This window comes from Streptopelia decaocto (genome assembly GCF_964273445.1).
Source record: "Streptopelia decaocto genome assembly, chromosome: 15".
Classification (NCBI taxonomy): domain Eukaryota; kingdom Metazoa; phylum Chordata; class Aves; order Columbiformes; family Columbidae; genus Streptopelia; species Streptopelia decaocto.
Window position 1 is genome coordinate 8,096,715 of NC_138670.1, and position 21,019 is coordinate 8,117,733.

At 42.9% G+C, this 21,019-nt stretch overlaps 1 protein-coding gene across 1 annotated transcript; it reads right to left on the reverse strand.

Moving 5' to 3' along the window:
* Nucleotides 1–186: 186 nt before the first annotated feature.
* TOP3B (DNA topoisomerase III beta) lies at nt 187–14,576 on the reverse strand. The gene is made up of 18 exons (XM_082066615.1): nt 14,532–14,576; nt 14,073–14,246; nt 12,687–12,818; nt 11,560–11,666; nt 11,115–11,189; nt 10,047–10,243; nt 9,457–9,613; nt 8,269–8,382; nt 7,299–7,389; nt 6,835–6,989; nt 6,490–6,595; nt 5,706–5,852; nt 5,108–5,281; nt 4,198–4,326; nt 3,802–3,951; nt 3,236–3,336; nt 2,787–2,988; nt 187–1,930 (listed from the first exon to the last, which is right to left on the reverse strand). The coding sequence occupies exons 2-18, from the start codon at nt 14,140–14,142 to the stop codon at nt 1,449–1,451; spliced, it is 2,589 nt and encodes an 862-aa protein (XP_081922741.1). The 5' UTR covers nt 14,143–14,246; nt 14,532–14,576; the 3' UTR covers nt 187–1,448.
* Between the last annotated feature and the right edge of the window lie 6,443 nt (nt 14,577–21,019).

Sequence of the window (21,019 nt, forward strand, 5' to 3'; positions counted from 1 at the left end):
ACTGAATCAATGCAAGCACCCTAAAAGCTGTTACAGTTGATGCTAAGATCTGTGGCTCTGAGACACTGCAGCAAGACCATCTTTAAAACATGAAAAGCTACTCACTCCAGGCTATGTGAAATGCAAAGATTGTTTGTTTTTACCAGAAAAAACATTTAATATTTAGAAGAAAACAACCAAACAAGAATTACAGAAAGAAACTTCGACCTATGGCTGTGTCCTTTAAGCAACACTATTAAAACATAGTTCATGTTTGAGCTGTAACTGCATAAACATCTGATCAGAGGAACAGCCTTGGGGCTGTGGTGTTTTGACTGTGTTCTCTTGTTCAGTAAATGCACACACTGTGCCAAATAAAACAGCAGAGCTGTACGTTACCTTTTGTAGGGACTTGTCTTTCCTTCACGTTGCCAAGTTGCTTTCTGTATATTCTGTTCACTGCGGCAGCCTTTGTACCACATACAACTGCAATGGCACCTTCCCATCCAACCGCGGGTGCTGAAACTGTGCTGAGGGTTTAGATGACACAAACTGTACTGGATCAGATGGCCAGACATGACCAGCTACGTGCACATGGAAGGAAAGGAGAGAGAATTATATATTTGTACAATTAAATTTTGTAATGTGGCACCCAGCGGTTAGATACAGCTCCATATAAAAACAAGAGGAAACCCTCCTTTTGACAACTTAGCAACACTGAAATGACAACTTGTGGTACAGACAGCACAAACTATATTTGATCGGGTACGATCCTCTAAGTGACTACAGAGGAAAAGAAGAGCACAGGTACTCTGTCTGACCTCCAACTGCAGAAGGTCACACATAACCAGGGCCAATGGACCAAAAGACACTAACTTGGCTGCACAGACCGTAATTTGGAAATCACTGCTCAAGGCAGATATTCCCCTTCACATTTATAATTTCCATTTTGTATGTCACTAGGCATTATTCTCTTACGCAGCAGAGTGACAGATTTGAGTTAGTGCTCTTGCTATTGCAGATGTAATTTTAAAAATCTGACAGCTACTAATCATTTATTATTTTTGAAGATTCAAAGTCAAATGAAACAAGTCCCATTCCACACCTAAAGACTACAGCAGCATAACAGTGATCTTAATCAGCTCTTATATTCCTGGTACTTGTATTGCTAACAAAGGCCCCAGAAATGGCAGAAAAGGGAAACTTCATTTCTATCAGCCACAGGTAACAGCCTAGGTAGACTTCTTGAGTCTCCCCACTGTTTGTGAGCTCTACTTGCACTTCGAAGCTTAAAGGCTTGCTCAGTTATTTTTCCAAAAGAAACTGTTTTGTGATTAAATCAAGGCATACAACAATCTAAGGTGTTAAACTTTTCTAATAGGAAAGCAATGAAGATCAAAAAATACTTTAAAATGAACTTGAAGGGAAATGATTTTTTATAAGAAGTTTATTTTTCCGTTGTACGACCGTTATACAAAGTAAGCAGCCAGAGCTGCCATTTTGTCCTTGGGTTTCTTTGGATTGAGCCTTCCTCCAGGCCTCCGGCCTTTCCCTCTTCCTCGGCCTTGCCTTTTTCCTTGTCCCCCGCGGTGCATGGGGTGCCTCATGGCTGCGTGTTTCAGCTCCACCAGATCCTGAAACACAGGATCACAGAACACGCAGCCCGAATGCTGGGTCTCATCGCCAGGCAGAGGAGATTTGGCTTTGTTAAAATCTACGTCCACAAGGGCCGCGTCACACAAGTCGCAGGTCTCAGGTGACACGCGGACTTTGTGGGCGTTCTCGAAGAAGTGCACGATCACGTTGCATTTGTTGCAGGCCATCTTCCACTTGGGACCCGACGTGGAGTCCAGCACCAGCACCCCATTCTCACACTCAACGCACTGCCCGATTCCAAGCATGCTCAGGGAATGCTGGCACGTGGGGTGGGTGCACTCGTTACAGCCCATTCCTGGTGGAGGAAAAGTGAAACCATAGCATGAGGAACCCTTTGGATTTCCACCCGCACAACCCAGTTTGGAGGAGGTGAGACACTGAACGCAAAGACAGTTTAGTATATTACAGGTTTTCTAAATCACTAAAGAATGGAACCGCTCCCCAAATGGCACCTTGCATTTTCACAGACTCAGAATAATCCCTTGCTCAAAACTTCTTCTGTAATGGCTTTCAGAATTGCCAGATACTGTCACTGTACATTACAGGCAGTTTGGACACACTAGTGATGAAATCCAGTCACGTTTTCAATTAAATGTATGGCACCTAACTTACTGCTATTCTATACTTGCACTATACACTGTTAGTACAAAACATCTTAAATAAAAAAATCCTAATAAAAATATGCCAAAAAGCTCCTGATACTCAAAGCTTCAAAGCGCTACTTTAAGTTTTGGTCCCACAGCTAACAAACTAAATGCAACTTTTACCCCTTCTTATATCCTTCAACAGCTTTTGACACACCATCTCAGTATCCAAACACTCCCAAGACCTGGTCTTAATCTATAGTCCTGTCCATACCAAGTACACTCCAGTTTGCAACATGTCAGAATCTCAAGTGTCTTTTACTGCATGCTGCTAGGAAGGTCACCTTCTTGCATGCACATAAGTAATTTCTTACTTATTTTATAAAACAAAAAAAAAAGTATTCAGAAATGAGGTAACTAATAAATCTTGGTCGGCAAGTTTGATGTTAATTTTAGGTATCTGTAATCTAATTTGAACAGCACTGTATACTAAGAAACACAGCTGTATAGACTGCACCTAATTTATTTCAAGTGAGGCTGGTCCCTGCATGTTTACAGAATTCCTACCTTTTTTCATGTCCCGGAAGGGAGGATGGTTGTAACAGTATGGACAGAGTGGGTAGCTCTTTCCTCTGGATCCAGATGACCACAGGACCAGCTCAAAGTCATCTAGGGGGCAACGCAATTCTTTGTAGAGTTTAATGGTACCATTCTGTGGGAGACTGTAGGTGTCATCACAGTGAGAGCAGTGCAGACGACTTGGTTTGGCCTAGAAATAGAATACAAATCTCCAGAAAAAACTGTAGTGTCAATAGGGTTCAAAACCTGCAGGAAATCTAACTATGACTGCTCTCTGGTTTGTTCCCTATGGAAAAAAAAACTCCATCAGGCTTTTTTTTTTATAAGTGCACTCTTGACAACCACATACGATATCCAAATTCAGTGATGGAAAAGGGGTTTCTACTCAATGCCCCCCAGAAACTGAAATTTAAATTACAAGCATTAGGTGAACTTACCTGAATATACTTCATGAAACGATGGCATTTGCCACAGCGGGAAAGAGGTTTACCTGTGGCAGCTAAGGGTGAAAACGACACTTCCATCAGCTCATCCATACCTGCAGAAGAGACAACCACATTGATGTTAGAATTCTACTTCTTAAGGGGAAACCTTCCACAAAATCATATGCAGGACCTGTGAAGAAGTGGGAATGAAAATATTTTATTCACAACATGCTTCCTTGTCTACAAAGAGTTTTTAAACACACAGCATTTTGCAGTCAGCATGCACAAGCACACAAGGGTAAGTACTTCAACTAGCCTGAAGTTTTCGAGAACTCATCACTATACGTTCACAAAGTAAATCTGAAGTAGAGTTTTGGAGCTACGAATTAGTCCGTCTCCTTTCAGAAAGCGACGTAATTTGACTGGAAACTTCCAGTCCTGACACAACTTTTCAGTAAGCCTAAACCTCTGAAAGGCACCTAATATACAAGTATTTTCTACTGGCATCTTTGCAACAATTAAATAATCGTAGGGAACTCCACATGTAAAAAAAAATTAAAAAAATAAAAAATAAATACCTGCAATAGAATCAACAAAATAGTGAAATTTCCTCTTGAAAATGTCAAGGGTGTGCTCCAGGACCTGATGGTAATTCGCTTTACCCAGAGCTATCAAGTTGAGTTGCTTCTCTACAGCACTGCGAATCGTGGGAAGAACCAATTCTGCATCTAACCAGAGACAACAGCAACAGAGAAGCAGCAATGAAAGATCAAAAAATGGGGGTAGGAAACTCTCCATACACAAGCTGACATCAAAATAAACAAACAAGATTTAATTATTACAGTATTTGGAATTAGTAATATTTTCCTAGATGCATTATTTCAGACAGAAATGCTACTTATGCAGTGATAATAGCCCTTGACATATTGAAGGGTAAAGGTAAGAGCACGGAAAGGGAAGAACATTGAACTGACCTATTTTGTAATAACCATGAACCAGAACAATGCCAAGGTTTGTAGGCTTTAGTCTCCGACCACTCTCCACTGTGACATAGTTTCGCTGGCAAATGTTGTTAATGTGGACTGGAATACTTGCATCAGTTCCTGCCACACAAAGCAAAACAATACACCCATCCTCAACAAAAAGTTTTCACCAGATTACTCATTTCTGACTTCTCTGGTTTTATGTCAGATTATAGTGCTCCTGAGACTGTTTAAAATTCAGATACTTTTTTACTGTTAACCAACTTCCAGCAGATAACTTATCTCTCTAGTAACTCTTGTGTCCTTTGCAGTTCTGAGAAAAGTCTGAAACAATTTAATTTAACAATTATTTCAATTCTTCCAATGAATTACTATTGGGAAGACACCTATTCTCACAATCACTTATTCTGGAGAGACACGGTGGTGCAAGAGACTACGTTTGTTTTGACTGGACAAATTTATGAAAATGCACCACAGGAAACAAGTCAGATTAAAAAAGAAAAGTTGCATTGTGGTAAATTCCATAATAAGATACATAAGGACTACTGGAGGTAGCAAAGCTGAAGCAAGCTGCAAAGGAAATCATTCCTAAGAATGGGGAGGCACATTCTTCCACACATCATCTCTTTCTGATAGAGGATGTGTTACGGAAGGATACTGCTTTGGCCAGAAACCAGGCACAAGGTTAAAAAAGGCAAATAAATGTGAAGGAAGAAACAATCCACCACCTAAGAGGTGCTACAGGCTCTGTGGTTTGAACAGAAAAAACAGAGATTGTTACTGTACCTATTCAAATGAATTCTGAAAGGTTGTTACCAGAGATAGTGCAGAGGAACAATTCAGACTCTTTGCACTCTTGCTGGATGTATTACAGGATAATGTAAATTAAGCAAGTTCCTACCAATGCCATGTTTTTCCATCAGAGTGATAAGTTCTGCTTCTGTCAGGTAATCAGGAGGACTGGTTTGCTTTTCCAACAGTTTTATTTCACCGATTGGAAAAAGATCTCCTTTCTCACAGTGAGGCAGGCTCTCTTCTAATGCGATGCTGTGCCAGGGCATAATTTCTGTGAATCCTGGAGGTAAAGAAACAAACAAACAAAAATAATGAGAGCTTATCTTCACAGCTTTCAACAGGCCATGGTTTACCTTTCTAATTTTAACACGGGCCGCATTATACAGATCAAAGTTAAGGAGCTGTCTGCCATACCATGCAGAAAATATCTGATACTAGGAGTACTGAGGCAATCTCGTATCACAAGACGGTATCTCCCACTACACTGCATCAGATCTATTTTGTGCGCAACTTGAGTCAGGCTGATCTATGAAAAAGAGTAAATACTCTCCTTGAATGAAAGCACAGTGTCAGAATGGATAGGAAGAGGTTCTTAAAACAGAAATACAAATAGCAAGTGATATTATTCACTTTTGTACCATTCAATGTATTAATGGGGAAAAAAATAATCTGTAGGTATCAAGTTACCCCCTGGTTAGTCTTACCTGGTGAAGTTACCACTTTTCCAACACAAGTGAAACGTTCAGGGCCAATACTGAACGCAATGGTGGTCTGTAGGTACTTGCAGTCAGCGCTGACAGTGGCAATGAAATGCCTGGTTATATACTCATACAGTCGCCATCCATCTCCACCTGAGGACAAACAACATCTTACACACAAAACTCAAGTCCTGCAGCTCTACGTAAAATCTGCACTAAAAGGCACCAGGTTTCCACAGGTATCACAGGAAAAACTGGTACCTAAAAGAAAGCAACATTCCAAAGTCCATCCCCTTTAAAATTTCCTGTCTGTAGAATCACCATGTCATACAGGCATGAACCGCATGCAGACGCTTTTGGAGAAGGACTGTCAGTTTAGCCAGCCTGTCTCCCAGTTTCGCAATGTGTTTGAATGAGAGAATAAAGTAGAGAAGACTTTTCTTTTTTTCCTTAAAAAAGAGGCAGATGAACACAAATAAAATGTTATACTGCTTAGTGCTGCTGGAGACCACACGCTAATCTAAACCCTCGAACTGGACACAAACCATAGAGACTAAATTAAAACGCAGCTGAAGCTCGACTTTCAAGTACAGAAATATAGTAACATGTCAATACTTGGAAGCTCCTGTTACGGGGCAAATTTCTCCCAGAGAAAGTAGGCATTAACTTGTTAAGTTGGCTATTCCTTTTTCTTAGGAGTACCATGGTCCCTAGAACCAAATACTGAATAGCAGACCAACTCTGAACTTCACTGTCACCAGAAGTTTAAGTTGGGATAGTTTGCCTCTACCTAGTTCTGCTTCCGTCGCAGCTCTCATTGGCGTGATGGGAGGATGGTCTCCTGCATCGTGGCCTTTCCTCGGACGATTAATGCCTTCTGATAGCAATGCTTTTACCTAGGTGAAGGAAGAGAGAGAAAATAGGCTGGCTGAAGTGGGTAACATGTCTCTCTTCATAGGTTAAGCAGCTTTTCAGATCAAACCCATAACAATAAAACATTCATAAATAAAAGAAAGTGCATATATTTATTGTTTCTCAAGACCGATAGATCATAATATACCAAGTAAGATATGTTCTAAAACACAAACTAGAGAGTGGTCTGTTAAGCAGTACAGGTATTGCTTTGTGTACTCACAGTTTCTGCCCAATAAGGATTATTGGCTTGTTGTCTCAAGCATCCTTTCAAGTCAAAATTTTCTGGATAATGAGTAGTTTCTGTTCGAGGGTAGCTAATATAACCTTGAGTATAAAGACGCTCTGCTATTTGCATGGCATGTTGTGGACCCATTCCTAAGATGGGATAGGAGAAAACAAAAATCAACTACACATCACTGACTGATTTTTTTGCTGCATCTGAAAGTATATCATATCAAAGCATTTAAATAAATCATAGCTTGTCCCTTCCATAAGACTTTCATCACCTTGACCTTATCCAACGTCACTTTTTACAAGCTTTCTAAACTTGATCCTTCCCTCAAATGATATATTATAGGGAGAGAAAGGTATCAAACCATATTTGACACATCCTTGATTATTTCACCTGAGAAGCCAAAATACTTTGCTTTAAAATGGTGTGAAAATCTGAACTTTTACACATACCTAAAGCAGCACTGGCCACTCGTAGCATTTCTACCGTGTTCAGAGCCAGTGGTCTCTGCTTCACCTTCTCTTTTTTACTCACAGATTCTACCTAAAAAACAGCATTTTCCCAGTAAGTTTTGAAGTTGGGTAACTGGTAAACACATAATTTCCGTTATGCCTATGAACACGTGACTACCTAACATTATCCATTCTTCTCATGGCTGTTTTGTTTTCTTAAAGCAGTAACCACCACTATATTTTTACTTTAGGAAATGTGACTGGAGATAATTTTACCAAATTCTAAAGTTATAGTGCTAAGGTCCCTTTGTGCTAAGGACCAGATCGGGCCTCCAGCCGGGAACGCAGCAAGATAACTTACTGCGACCTTCACTTCCCATCTACCTCACGTAGTTTCAGTGCTACAAGGATTTAGCACTTATTCCAAGTAACGGTCTTAACTATAAGGATCCAGATTTTTAAAAGCTTCATGCAGTGTTTGAATCTTGATGGCTATAAGCACTTGAACCCAAACATACTGTCAAACAAGTATTGAACACAGCAGAATTAGAAGTTAATTTGCTATAAAGACTGTACCATACACAGGATTGAAAATTTAACTACAGCAATATTGCCACATAAGTAATTAAATTCTGATTTATGCAATGTCTCATGGGAAATAAGAAGTCTGTTTGGAGAGATCTAAACAGTATTTCTTAGTAATGAAGACTTTCTATCACAAGTCACGACCATTTCCAATGTGAACATTAAGAAGTGGCTTCTGCTGAGATGACCACACTGGCACAACATGAACTACAATTAAAAATTCTCTTGTCCTTTATTCTCATTTACACAAAGCTGAATGGAGTAAAAAGCAAGAAATAGATATTCTACACCCTTCTTTAATAAACAAAGTGCAGCAAATGAAATATTAAATGGTATTTCCTGTATATGAAATATGCCTCTACTGACACTTAGTGAACATTCCTACCTTTGCTTCTTTTGCAGTCTTTGTTATATTCAGGAACATCTGAGCAATCTCACGATCGAACACCCTCACTCTGTCCCAATCCAAAGTGAGAGAACTTTCCTTCTCAGGGTTCACCTAATGGACAAAAATAAATCCCACCAACTCTCTTAATAGAAGCACGAGAATGCACATTTCCAACCATAATCCAGCAAGCAGATCCTAACAACACCTGTAGTAGGACACAAATGCCTCAAACATGCAGTGTTACTCTTTTTCACAGGGGCTTTTGAGAAAGATGGAGTACTTTGAGTTCTGGGGTCAGGGGAATGACTGGAATTATTCCTGTAGTTAACTGAAATACTTTTCTTATTTTAGTACTGAGAACAATAAAGGCTGAAATGGGCAGAACTTCAAAGTTTAGCATTTTGATTTAGCAAAATCAATAATTTTTATTAAACTGTAATTAGGTTGTGTTTTAAGACCCATGTACAAAAATAAATATGAAGCAAGCAATACAAAAGAGCACAAAACTCTGAAAACAGGCACCAATTATTTCCTAGTATGGCACACAAGATGCATCAGAAAACAGATGACAGTAGACACCAGATTTCATATTTTTCTCATTTTAGAATCTAAAAATGGCAACTTTTTACCATCTATCCCATATTTGTTTAAAAAACTCCTTGTGATCACAAGCAGCAAAACCACGTTGGTTTCCTCTCAGAGCGTGGACAGCAGCAAAGCTGCAAAACTGCCATAAGCCGCCAAAGGATTCAGAGGATTCAACTGCCAATTAACACAATGAGCATTTTATTTGCTTTAGAACTCCAATACTTAGCAATGCCAATGTTTGTTGGCAGCCTAATTAATTCCTGGATTCAAATTAACAACACAGTCAGTCCAAGAACCCCAGGGAACAAAAGAATACCATGTTAAGTAGTCTTTTTGGCTGAGTCTAAGCTTAGATGGTTAGCACTGAAGAATTCTCCTAAGCAGCAGACAATAACCACTTTAACACAAAACTGACATCCTGGAATCTGTTCTTGAGAGCAGTGACATCCATGGGAACTGAATGGGAACACATGGGTAAATTGTAGCCATTGTCAATTCTTGTCAGCAGCTACAAATTTATGAATGAACAAAATGTAAATGCATTTCTTTGGTAAAAATATATGTTCCTCATATACAAACAAGCATTGTAAAACTTACTTTAGCTTGCAGCACCCAGTAAGTCTCAGGCTTAAATGACTGGATTTTGTCATGTCTTTCAACACAGAATCCAAGTGTTGGGGTCTGACACGGCCCAAAGGAGATGAGGGAGCTGTCTAAATTCCCGTATTTCCCCTGGAAATATTTAGTCTGAAACCTTAGAGAGGGAAAAAAAACCAAACAGGAACAGTACATTAATATCCTCATTCCCAAGAAAAGCAAGTTTTTCATTAACTTACACACACAGATATGAGTAATCTATTAAATCATTCAAGCATTAGGGAAAAAAAGCATTCTGAGAAGTCTCTCTTAAAGCTAATTAAGCCACAGTTACTTTGCCCCACTGAATGCTGTTTATTCCCAAAGAAATGTGGGAGAACATCATAAATAAAATCATACCATAGTTGCTGATAGTACTTTGGCTAGCTCAAAGCCATAACACAATTTTTTATTTCTTATTCTTTGTCTGTGCATCAAATTGTTCAGTTTGGTGCTAAGCAGAATTAGCCACTAGAGTTCCGAGGCATATTTTGCAGACACAGCAGTATTCCTGAACCTTTCACAAAATGGTCTGTAATCTATGCTGTCACCTTGTAAACGCGCAGCCAATTCTTAGATCCAGCTCCTGGCGGGCATCCACTGAAAGAGCTTCGTTGCGATTGGGTTCTCCCAAGTGATTCATGGCATTGCAGATGTCTGTGTCAGTAATAGAACTGAATTTAGCTCTATAAATCGTCCTTTCGGTGCTACGAGGTTTGTTCATAACAGGAAGAACAGCATCAAGAACCTGGTGAAGACAAGAAGCATATTTTAAGAGTATTTGAAAGGGCTGAAGTCAGTTTTTCTAAAGAAAATAATCTTACTTGTCACAAAATATTTGCTGATAGGTTACTACTTTCCTAATTCAGTACGATGTCATGTCAATATACTAACTGATAAGCAAGAGCAGTATTTGTCCATCCACTCAGAAGCATGTTAAGAATTAGCAAACCTGAAGGATTTATTTATTAAACAGCAACTGGTGGAAGTGAAGTGCTATTCACCAGCACAGCTGCAGAAGCTTTTGGTGAATATGTATCAGCTTCTGGGGCCCAGTTATTATACAGGGGAGTTTTAAAGAACTTAAAACCATTACTTGATTAAAAGTGCTTCTTTAAACAAACAAATAATAAAATACTCTTTATGTAGACTTCTGAAAATAGGATGTTAAAAAAATCACATCTTTGCACACCAGATGTTTAGTTCTATACCTTTTATGTGCAGAGTCCAAATTTCTGCAGTAAATCTGCACTTAAAAGCAGCCTCTATGCTAAAAAATGTCTAATTGCTTAATATACAAAAGATAATAGAGATCAAGTTTGATAAGAACAGCAAAATAATTGCTCCAGCTGTGAAATACTCAAAGCACTGGAATGTCTGAACATTTAAGAGACCTTATTGTTCATCTGGGATGAACAACAGCTGCAAAACTGATTTATACTCAAACTGACCTGTTAGGAGTTCAAAAGCACAAGTTTTTCCACCAAGGCCCTCCATGCCTTTAAAACTTCATTCAACTTCGTTTGAATGCTACTGTTTATCCACAAAACAATACGTTGACAGTATTGTATGTCACAAATACACTGTGGTATTATAAGTCTTAAAAATGGAAACCTTACTTCAAAACAGATGTTTTCTCCTTCCTTATCACAATCCAACCACAAGACAATGCAATCGCAGCCTCTTCCTTCCACCTGTGAGAAAAAATACCACAGTTCTTCAGCAACTCAAAAAACTCCCACCTATCTCCTCACTAACTGTATACTTTTTGTTTCTATCTTCAAGTACTAGAGATAATTTATTTGGTGCAAAAAGGATTGGAACAGTACAGCAGAAGTGATGGGATGGCTGCAGGTACTTAAACAATGGTTGAAAAGAGAAAGAAGCAGAATAATTTCGCTTATTTTTCTTGATGGGATAAAAGTACGTCTCCTTGCTTCCTCCAACACAGGAAGAATAGGAACAATGAATCTGTGAAGACGGAATATGCTCCAGATGAAATAAAAAGAATGCCAATGAGAAAAGAAAATATACGCCTCAAAGAAATTTCAGAAGACAGAATACCTGTAAAAACTTCACCATGGTTAGTTTGGGATTAGCTTCTTTCTTCTCTGTGGGAGCTTTGCTAAACAGTTCTGCTGGATCCACTTTGTCCCAGCTGTTATATTTCCCTGAAAAACAGAAGTATATTAACTAGAGCTCTACATATACATTAAAAACAACATCAATAACACCCAAACAACAGAAAACAATATTACTCTGGAAAACATTTGGCTTTTAAGATATGCCTTGAAAAGCTTTCTACCACAACACAACTTATTTACTGTATATCAAGGGACCCCTTAGCATTACGTGAATTATGGTAACACTTCGAAATGTATGAAGGAAAAAAAAATACGACACGCCTTTCAAAAATTGTAACATGAGCTATTAAAACATCTTCTGTTTGTGCAACTGATTGAACAGGTGGAGGCAAGGGAGCTATTTTTCCTTGTTTTCACAGTGCACATGTAATGTGCACATTGCAGTCTGCTTTACTGTTCATACTTAGAGCCAGTTATGCCATGGAGCACCCTCTGTCACCTTCTCATGCCAACATATTTGTTCGTTTCCATTTTTGTGAAGTAACTGTGAGTAATATTGCTTAGCAATTACACAAAAAAATGTTTCTCCTCAAAGCACTGTGTAAATAACTCAAAATTCAGTCCTCAAAAAACTTGTGAGGTTGTTATTGTTAGAAGTACAGCAGTCACACATCCAATTCCACATTTCAAAGCCAGTAAGTGGCAGGGTTCCTTACACATGATCCATTTGCCATGGCTCTGTTTTGCAGTAATACGCTACAGTGCTTCAGAGAATATCCCTTCAGACTGCGCGCTCCTTAAACACTCTCCAATCAAAGCACCGAGACACTCTTACAAGCTAGCAAACTGAGTCTCTTCTCCCCTCACTTTCCAGGGACATAATTCAGGCACAGAAAACATAAATTGCATATGCCCAAAGTTGTGCAAGAGATCAGCCAGAGAACTAGCAACAGAAATCAAGAACTGCTGACCACAAGTGATCTTTTCACCCTCCTTTCCCCCATAGTTCTAACACTCTTCCTGAATTATTTCCACGAGTATTTTTCTATTGGAAGTCCTTCACAAATTTACAACCTGCATCAGTTAAAATATTTTGTGAACAAATACCTATGAAATCCAAAGTCATGACGTGACCACACACAGATGTCATCTTGAAATGGGCACTCTGACCTATAAATGATCCCGTGTACTCATGCACAGAGCAGGCGCCATTCAGTCCCTTGCGAGAGGACATGTTTCCTGTGAAAATAAGATCATAGATATCAACGGGATAAAAAAAAGAATTGAAATAAGATATTTGGTATGAAATGACATGCCATCTTCTTAGAGCTTAGAGACAGGAGCTTCCTGATCACAAAATTCGCCTTACTGATCAAGTTTTTACTTCAGCTAATTATCACTTTAGAGCTTTCTTAAAGCACAGTTCATTTTCAATTAAAACAACCCATCATCTCTTCCACCCTTTCCCTCCCACCAAGAAATCCTTATGAAAATACAGCTAGTTTTCTAGACCAGTACAGTTATAATTAACTCATTCTGTTTTCCACATGATTTAAGAAATACATACTATCGCTTCAAAAAATCTTCAAAACGACAACTTGCTACCTGATTGGCACTTTCTAGAAACCATGTGCACTCCAGCTACATAAAATATCAAAACCAGATTCCTTTATTCCTGAACTGAATAGGCATCAGCACATTAAAAATAACCAAAAAAAAGCACCATCCAGTTATTTTACAAACTAAGACACCATTCCCAGGTGGCAGCTGCTCCAGGACAACCAAGTAACTGACCAGGGTGTTTCTCAACCTCACTTCACCCGCAGCAAAGTCTGGCAACCTCCACATCCCACACCTGCCCCTGTGACCAACAGTGTCTCCCCAGCCGGGCTGTGCACTCCGGAGCACTTCACAGAATGTCAGAATGTCAGGGATTGGAAGGGACCTCAAAAGCTCATCCAGTCCAATCCCCCCGCCGGTGCAGGAACATCCAGATGAGGTTACACAGGAAGGTGTCCAGGCGGGTTTGAATGTTTGCAGAGCAGGAGGCTCCACAACCTCCCTGGGCAGCCTGGGCCAGTGTCTGTCACCCTCACTGAGAAGAAGTTTCTTCTCAAATTTAAGTGGAACCTTTTGTGTTCCAGTTTGAATCCATTACCCCTTGTCCTATAATTGGCTGTCACTGAGAAGAGCCTGGCTCCATCCTCCTGACACTCACCCTGTATATATTTGTAAACATGATTAGGGTCACCCCTCAGTCTCCTCTTCTCCAAGCTCCAGAGCCCCAGCTCCCTCAGCCTTTCCTCACACGGGAGATGCTCCACTCCATCATCTTTGTTGCCCTGTGCTGGACTCTCTCCAGCAGTTCCCTGTCCCGCTGGAACTGAGGGGCCACAACTGGACACAATATTCCAGATGTGGTCTCACCAGGGCAGATGTGCCCCTGGCAGAACAACGAGCACAAGCACCAAACCACCACAATTCTTTTCCTACCCCTGGACAGGATCTTGGCGATGGACTGCGCCAGAGAAGGCTTCTCCGCCACCATCAGAACAGTCTTCATCTTGGGCCGGTGGGACCCGGGGCACGGGGACAGCGGTGCCGTTCGGGTTCGCGGGAGCCCCGGCGCGGAGCTGCAGAGCTGCTGAGCCGAAGCCGGTCCGCAGCCTGGAGAGAGAGCACAGAACAGCTTTACCGCAAAACCGCGTCCAGCAGCAGTAACTACGAAAACCAGACGGGCGGTGACCGACTCCGCAGCTGCCGCCGCCCGGGAGCGCAGCGGGGCCGAGAGGCGGCCCGGGAACCGCTGCGACCGGGGCGGGAAACAACACCCGGGGCCCGCCGGCAGAGACAGGCCGAGCGGAGCCCCCGCCTCGGCGCTCCCTGAGGGGCGAGAGAGCCGCCCGGCGCGCCGAGGGAGAGCGGGAAGCACCGCCCGGCCCCGCTCCGCACCTCAGCGGGCGGCCATGCCCCGCCGCACTGCCGGGTCACCCGGCCGGAAACCGCGGGCAGGGGGCGGGCGGCACCGCCACCTTGAACCGGCGGCCGCCTGCGGGAGCGCCCCCTGGCGGCGCGGAGGAACGGCGGCGAGCAGGCGGAGGCGCGGGCGCGTCCCCGCGTGTTTTATTCCAAGGGTTTTAACAAAGCCGGAGTGCAGGGTAGGAATTTATATTAGATACGTCACCGAACACAGGAACATCAGCAAAAGCTACCGGCACAGCTCCCTGACGAAAGCCCATGCACAAAGTTCCACCGCTGGAAGCACTGGACACGTTTTGCGCTCACTGCCCCACATCAGGCCAGCTGTGCACATACCTCCTCTTGCTTTAGGTTTGGTTATTGTCAAAGGTGCACACAAAACAGATACAATCAAATTTCTCTAAGAAAATCCATGCATGCAAATTGTATCTACTTTATTCAAGTAACTTAAAGTAGAACACCTGTGCACAGCCCCTAATTCAGTTTCTAGTTTCCATAGGCTTGAAACACTGTGACCAGTGCCTGCCACTAACAGCATCTCCTTCAATGCAAATGAATTTGTCCTGGGAGCGTCAGGAGCACATCGGGGCAGTTCCCAACCCCTCCTGCAGCCTTCAACTCTTCCACATGCCCTGAAATGTTTCTGTCAAGGAAAGTGCTGAAGAGGGAAGCCCCAGCTGATGAGTTTTATAAGCCCTTTGTGGCAGAGCTCAGCTCTCTCTTTTTCTCTCTTTTTACCCCATCAATATGCATTGATCTTTGCCAACATTTACAGCACTTCTTTTCCAAGTGCTGCTCAGGACCATGCAAACCCAATGAGAAAAGATTGGGAAGCAGCCAGGATCAGGATGTATATCAACCTCACACTGTCTGGGGAAAACAAACAAACAAACAAACAAATTCACCTTCAGTTAGATTAGTAGAAAATTATAGATATTAGAGTTACCAGTGAAAGAAAAATCAAAACAAACCCAGGGCTTTTAATTCTTTGGCAATACTGAAGTTAGAACTTGTTAAAACAAATGTGTTCTGCTGTTTCAATGCCTGGTTCCCTTTGACATCTGGGGAACATCTGGAACAATCAGGATGCAAGTTAAAACCAAGTCTTCAGATATGTCAGATACATATTTTTCAATTTCCTCTAGTAAAAGCCCTCTACAAATTCCAACCTTTCTTTTTTTTTTTTTTTTTGAATGTGCAATGTAACATGCAAATTCAGGCTCATACTCACCTGTGAAAGCACAGTCAGGTTTCTGCAATACGCAGCTGGGCACCTGGAGTCCCCATGTGCACTGTGCTGGTACCGACGCCTTTGGGGCCGGTTCATCGGGTCACACAACGATTTCCCAGCCCGAAGAAGCCCCTGCTCACTGGACAGCCCACGGACACCAGCCCTCCCCGGCCCGGTCCGTGGAGCGCCTTGGGACAGCAGGTCACTGCAGCCCCTCCGAGCGCTCACAGCCAGGAGAGGGCACTTTTGGAAAGCCCTTGGCGGCTGGGAAAGCCTCGCCCCGTTCCTAATCCTCCGGCGTGGAGCGGCAGCAGCCCCACGGCTGCCGAAGGGACCAGATCACCCAGGCGAGTGGGGACCCACGGGTGCCCACAGCCTGTGCCACCCCGCGGCGTCCCTGGGCAGGAGGCAGGAGCACTTTGCAGCGTCCCTCACTTTCTCCAGCGCAGCCCTAGGCTGTGGCTCACGACCTTCTAAATTCACTTTGTTCCAATTTGCACCATATTTTCATCCAGGACTCAGCTCCCACCCGCTGCAACAGCCCGAATTGGCCCCAGAGAGCCAGGTCCTACCGCAACCTGCTCACAAGGTTTTCTCCTCTGTGTGTTACTGCTGTTTCAGGTTTGGCCACCCTTTCTTTAGGAGCACTTGCCACTGCACTGAGGAGGCTCTGAAAATTATCTTGCTTGACCCCACCACCCCTGCAGCAAGTAACAAGGTCTGGGAGGCTCTTCATTCCCACTGGGACAAACTCTGGGGAAAAAAGACCATGTTTGCCAGAACACCAGTTACCCGCAGGGCTGGAGCAGGCTTCATCCAGGTTATTCCGGTGGATGGTTATTTAAGCAGCCAAAGCTCTCACCCTGACTGAGATGTCCATATATTCCCCCTCCAGCAGAAGAGCTTGTGCAGTGGTTAGAGCGTTGGACCTCCTTGTTCTACTACTGACTCTCTGAATCACTTTGGCAACTAACACCTTGGTGCCTCCTCTCACCTCCAGGACTTGAGTAGCAACTTCCCTCTTCAGGGATGTTTTAGAGATTGGTGTGTGTAAAGCCCAATTTAAGAGCAAGATAGAAAAAACTACAGAAATATGAACTATTGCAGGGAGCACGGTCATTCCTGTTTTGCTTCCCTGGGCTCATTCTTGACCTTAGAGTAACTTTTTCCTGTTTGTTTCCAAACATGCTTGAGAAGATTGCCATGAAATTAATAAGTATTGACAGGAGGGTCAGGCAGGCAGAAACACATCTGGAAGGACATTAGAAATCATGAAAATGCAGGTCAAATCATTAAAAACCAAATAAGAACTATGAGGCCACAAAAATGTGCCTGAAATCTTGACTACAAATCTGGGCTCCAGACACTTCAGTGCTCGGAAAAACGAGACAGAGCTCACCACATACAGAGCGACAATAGCACTTGGTGTCTTTTGAGCTGGAGTGAAAGTTATGCCTGTGCCCCTTGTAAGAAATTTTTAAAATAATCTTTGAATCATACAAGGGAGAGAAGAGGGTGAATGCTAATGAAACAGGTTACTATTAGTTGCTGAGACACAGGCATGCACATGACATATCATTAAATCTTGACTCTGTCTTCTCTTCAAGCAGTAGCGTTCTCTTCAAAGGAAAATGCAAAAGTTCACAGATAACCAACACTTTGTGTTAGAAAACATCCAGGCTTCAGTCCCATACATATCTAATGTACATCTGCCAATTAGTACAGTACTGCTTAGAAACAAAAGATCACCCACTAAACGAGAGGAGTAAATATCAAAATAAAGACTGTGGAGTTAAAGCGCTCGTTTATCACATGCAGCATTTCTTCTCACTTTAAGGTCACCTCAAATTGAAGAAGAGATGTGGAAGTGTTCAATGTGAATGGGAGTGGATCCGTAGGGATGGAACAAGAGAAACCTAACACACGCATTTTGCTCAGGTTTGGTCTTGCACCAGCCGCTGTATAATCCAGCCCAGCTTTGGCATTGACAATAGTCCACAATCCAGGTACGATAACACAGTCCATATCCAAATGAAGTCTGCTATAACAAAAAAAAAAAAGACACAAAGAAACCTGAAGGCAACTTGATGGCAACCATTTGAAACCCTCGTCCCCATGTGTATGTAATTGTACTGCAGACATATGAGTATGGCTGGGGGATGAACAGACCTCAGCTGCTTTCATGGGGTTAGTTGCAAATTAACAGCAATTTAGCAATTTAGCTGTGACCACACAAAGTCCCAACCTCCAAGCAAGTATCTGAGACTTGGTTAGCGCAGCCCACGTGGGAGCCTGAGTAGAAAGATCTGCATAAGTTGCAATCTCACCACTTGGGCATCCATGTGCCCTGAGATCACCTACCATCAACAGCCTCAGCACACTTGTCCTCCCAGCGCTCCTGGGGGAGGTGACACTGCCTTCATGTCACACATCAATGAAGCCTCTGGCACAGGGATGCTGATGTGCAAGCTTCCCAGGAGCTGAGCTAGCTCCCCAACTTCTGCACAGGGTGTCCCAGCTGTGGTTGAGCTTCACTCGAGAAAACTGGCTTTGTTCCACCTGCTCTGTGTCCAGCTTCTGATTTCCCACCCCAAGGACCTGCTGCTGCTGCCCACCCTCCCTCACAGGGGCTCAGGCAGGGCTGGCACCGAGACCAGGCCAATAACTGCCCAGCTGAACTAGATCATGCACAGAGTTGCTCGTGTCTGCTCCATGTCCCCCCACCTATCCGTACACTGTACTCCCAACTATAATATTGCAACACGGAGACACTCAGGTTGACCTGTCAGAAAACCAGCACTGGTCTGGCAAAACAGACTCAAGTGCGCTCCGGCTGTGCCCTGTCTGTTCTTGGTATTGACTGTATTTGCAGTTTTGAAGTCCTCGTTCAAATGATACAAATCTAAATAACAAAACAGCATGCCATAAGCATCCCCATTGCCAAAAATAATACCTGAATGGGAGGAAATATGTAATTTATAATTCATAACCATACAGGAAGGTTTAGACAGCCTTGTCATGTTTATTGTATACCTAATTTTTTCATGTTTTTGCTTTCTAAATGTTTGAGTTGTGTAAATTAGGGGTGAGGCAAATTCTTGGCTGTCACTATGCAGAAATCTCAGCTGGTTTTTGAACCAGAGTTTTTACTGGGTGCGGAACTTGGAATTTCTGCTTTGCATTGTGTTGAAGCCTCAGTGCTGAGAGTGATCCCCCTGGTGAATGCAGGTGGATCCAGCCAAAAACTCATCTTCACCCGAATCTCACACCTCACTTGACCCAGGAAGGGGCAGAATTCAGGACTTGAAAATTTGATCATATTTTTACATGTTGTATCCTCCTTGTTGTAACCACATTTTCTGATGGCTTTTTGCTACCCCACATCTCTAAAGTCAAAATGATCCAAACAATCGCAGCTCTGCTGCTCTTTCTTTGGGAAGTACTAGCCTGTCTCCCCTCAAGTCTAGGACCTTACCAAGGTTGAAGCCTCTCAGAATGCAGCTCACAGTCACAGTGTGTTTAAAATTATACCTACATGAGAGCCGCATATAGCTTCTTCCTTCTCTTGGCGGTCTTCGCCACCTAGCCTAATCCTAAAAATCTGTCTGTGAGTTGTGGGGTTGCTGTTTCGCTGGTTGTGGCCCTGGCCTTTGAGCTGTGAGTCAATTTTGCATTGTACATTTTGAGCTAACACCCACGCCGGTGCTGAAGTCCAAATTTGCCTTGCATCTCTGCTGTTTGGAAGTTGCTTTGGGGCTGGACCCATGTCATAGGTCCTGGCACACACAGTCCAGGGAAAAGAGCCTCACTTCTCAACCAGCTGCTTGTCAGAAAACCTTTTACCTCTCCTACAGGAGACCAGCACTTCCCTTGCTCTTTACAATTAGAAGTAAAACCAAAACCACTCGAGTAGAAATGCAGTATAGAGGAAGGAGTCTGACATTTACTGTTAGCTACTGACTCTCCTGCTTTGCAGCTCTAAGCAGGACCTTGTAGCCTACATGGGTAGGAACTGGCTTCAAAGTCCTACCAGATGCATCCTAGAGAGCTCTGCATCCTTCTCCTGGAGCATTAACCGTGATATACGCTCAGAAAAAGTCCCCAAATATTTGCTCCTTCTGTAAAACTCATGTTAGTGCCTGCTCAACTTCCCCACCTGCTCTGGGCTCTCTGCACACTTCTGCCTGGTCCCAAGGCAGCTCCAGCCATCCCCATGTCTTTGTCCCCACTTCACAACACTTCTGAACAACTGCAGCGCAGTAAAGCACCCAAATGGGAAGAGCTCTGTAATGTGAAATGCTGAGGGTTTGATTAACAAAACTGCTGCACTATGGCTCTTATATGCAGCAGCGTTGGCACCTTTGTGAAACATGTCCCATCAAGACTATTTTACTACAACAATGAAAACCTCTTTACTTGTGTTTTCTTCTACAGCTGTGACTACCTAACTCCACCTGGCTAGTAAAGGCTGTACAACCTTCATTCAGACTACCTTCAATGAGTTTATTAGCCCAGAAATAACATCAATCAGCAATTGTTTTTGAGGTAGGGAAGTAACTTGACAGATTCTTTCAAAGGAGAATTAGGTTCCTAATTATCTGTGACCTTGCGTGTTTCAGAATCATTACAGCCATTAAAGGACATCACTTGTCTTTACTTTGACTGTTCCTGCTTCCTTTGCATTCTCCGACATTTTTCCTATTGATTTTCAAAGAAACTGATGGGGTCATGCTGTGGCCCCCAGCAGAAATGAATCCTCAGTACCTCCAGCAGCTCATAATCAGAGCACAGAATGAAAAGCCATATACTGCAGGACCGGTTAAACCCTGAGCCCTGCGTTGCTGCCTGGGAGATCGAGGCAGAAACAACATCCATAGTACATTGGGGTGGACTTGCCAGTTAGGGCAACTGCCTGAAAAACAGGCTACAAACCCCCAGGAGCTGCTGGGGTAATTCAGCCTTCCTGGGACCCTCCAGACCGTGCTGCACTTAAACCGATGCCCCGCAAAAGCAACAGTCGGGCACACAGCCCATATTTTCATGGATTTCCCAGTTGCTCGCTACAGGCACTTGGCAGGAGCTGCAGCTCTTGCAACAAAACCTTAGCAAAGTGGAGAGCTCTGCGCGGCGACAAGATGGTGTGACTGGTCCTGTCTGAGCATTTTGAAACCGCAGTTGTGTTTGCAGTTTGAGAGCTCTGGAGGTATCTCAGCGCACAGCCTGCTGCATC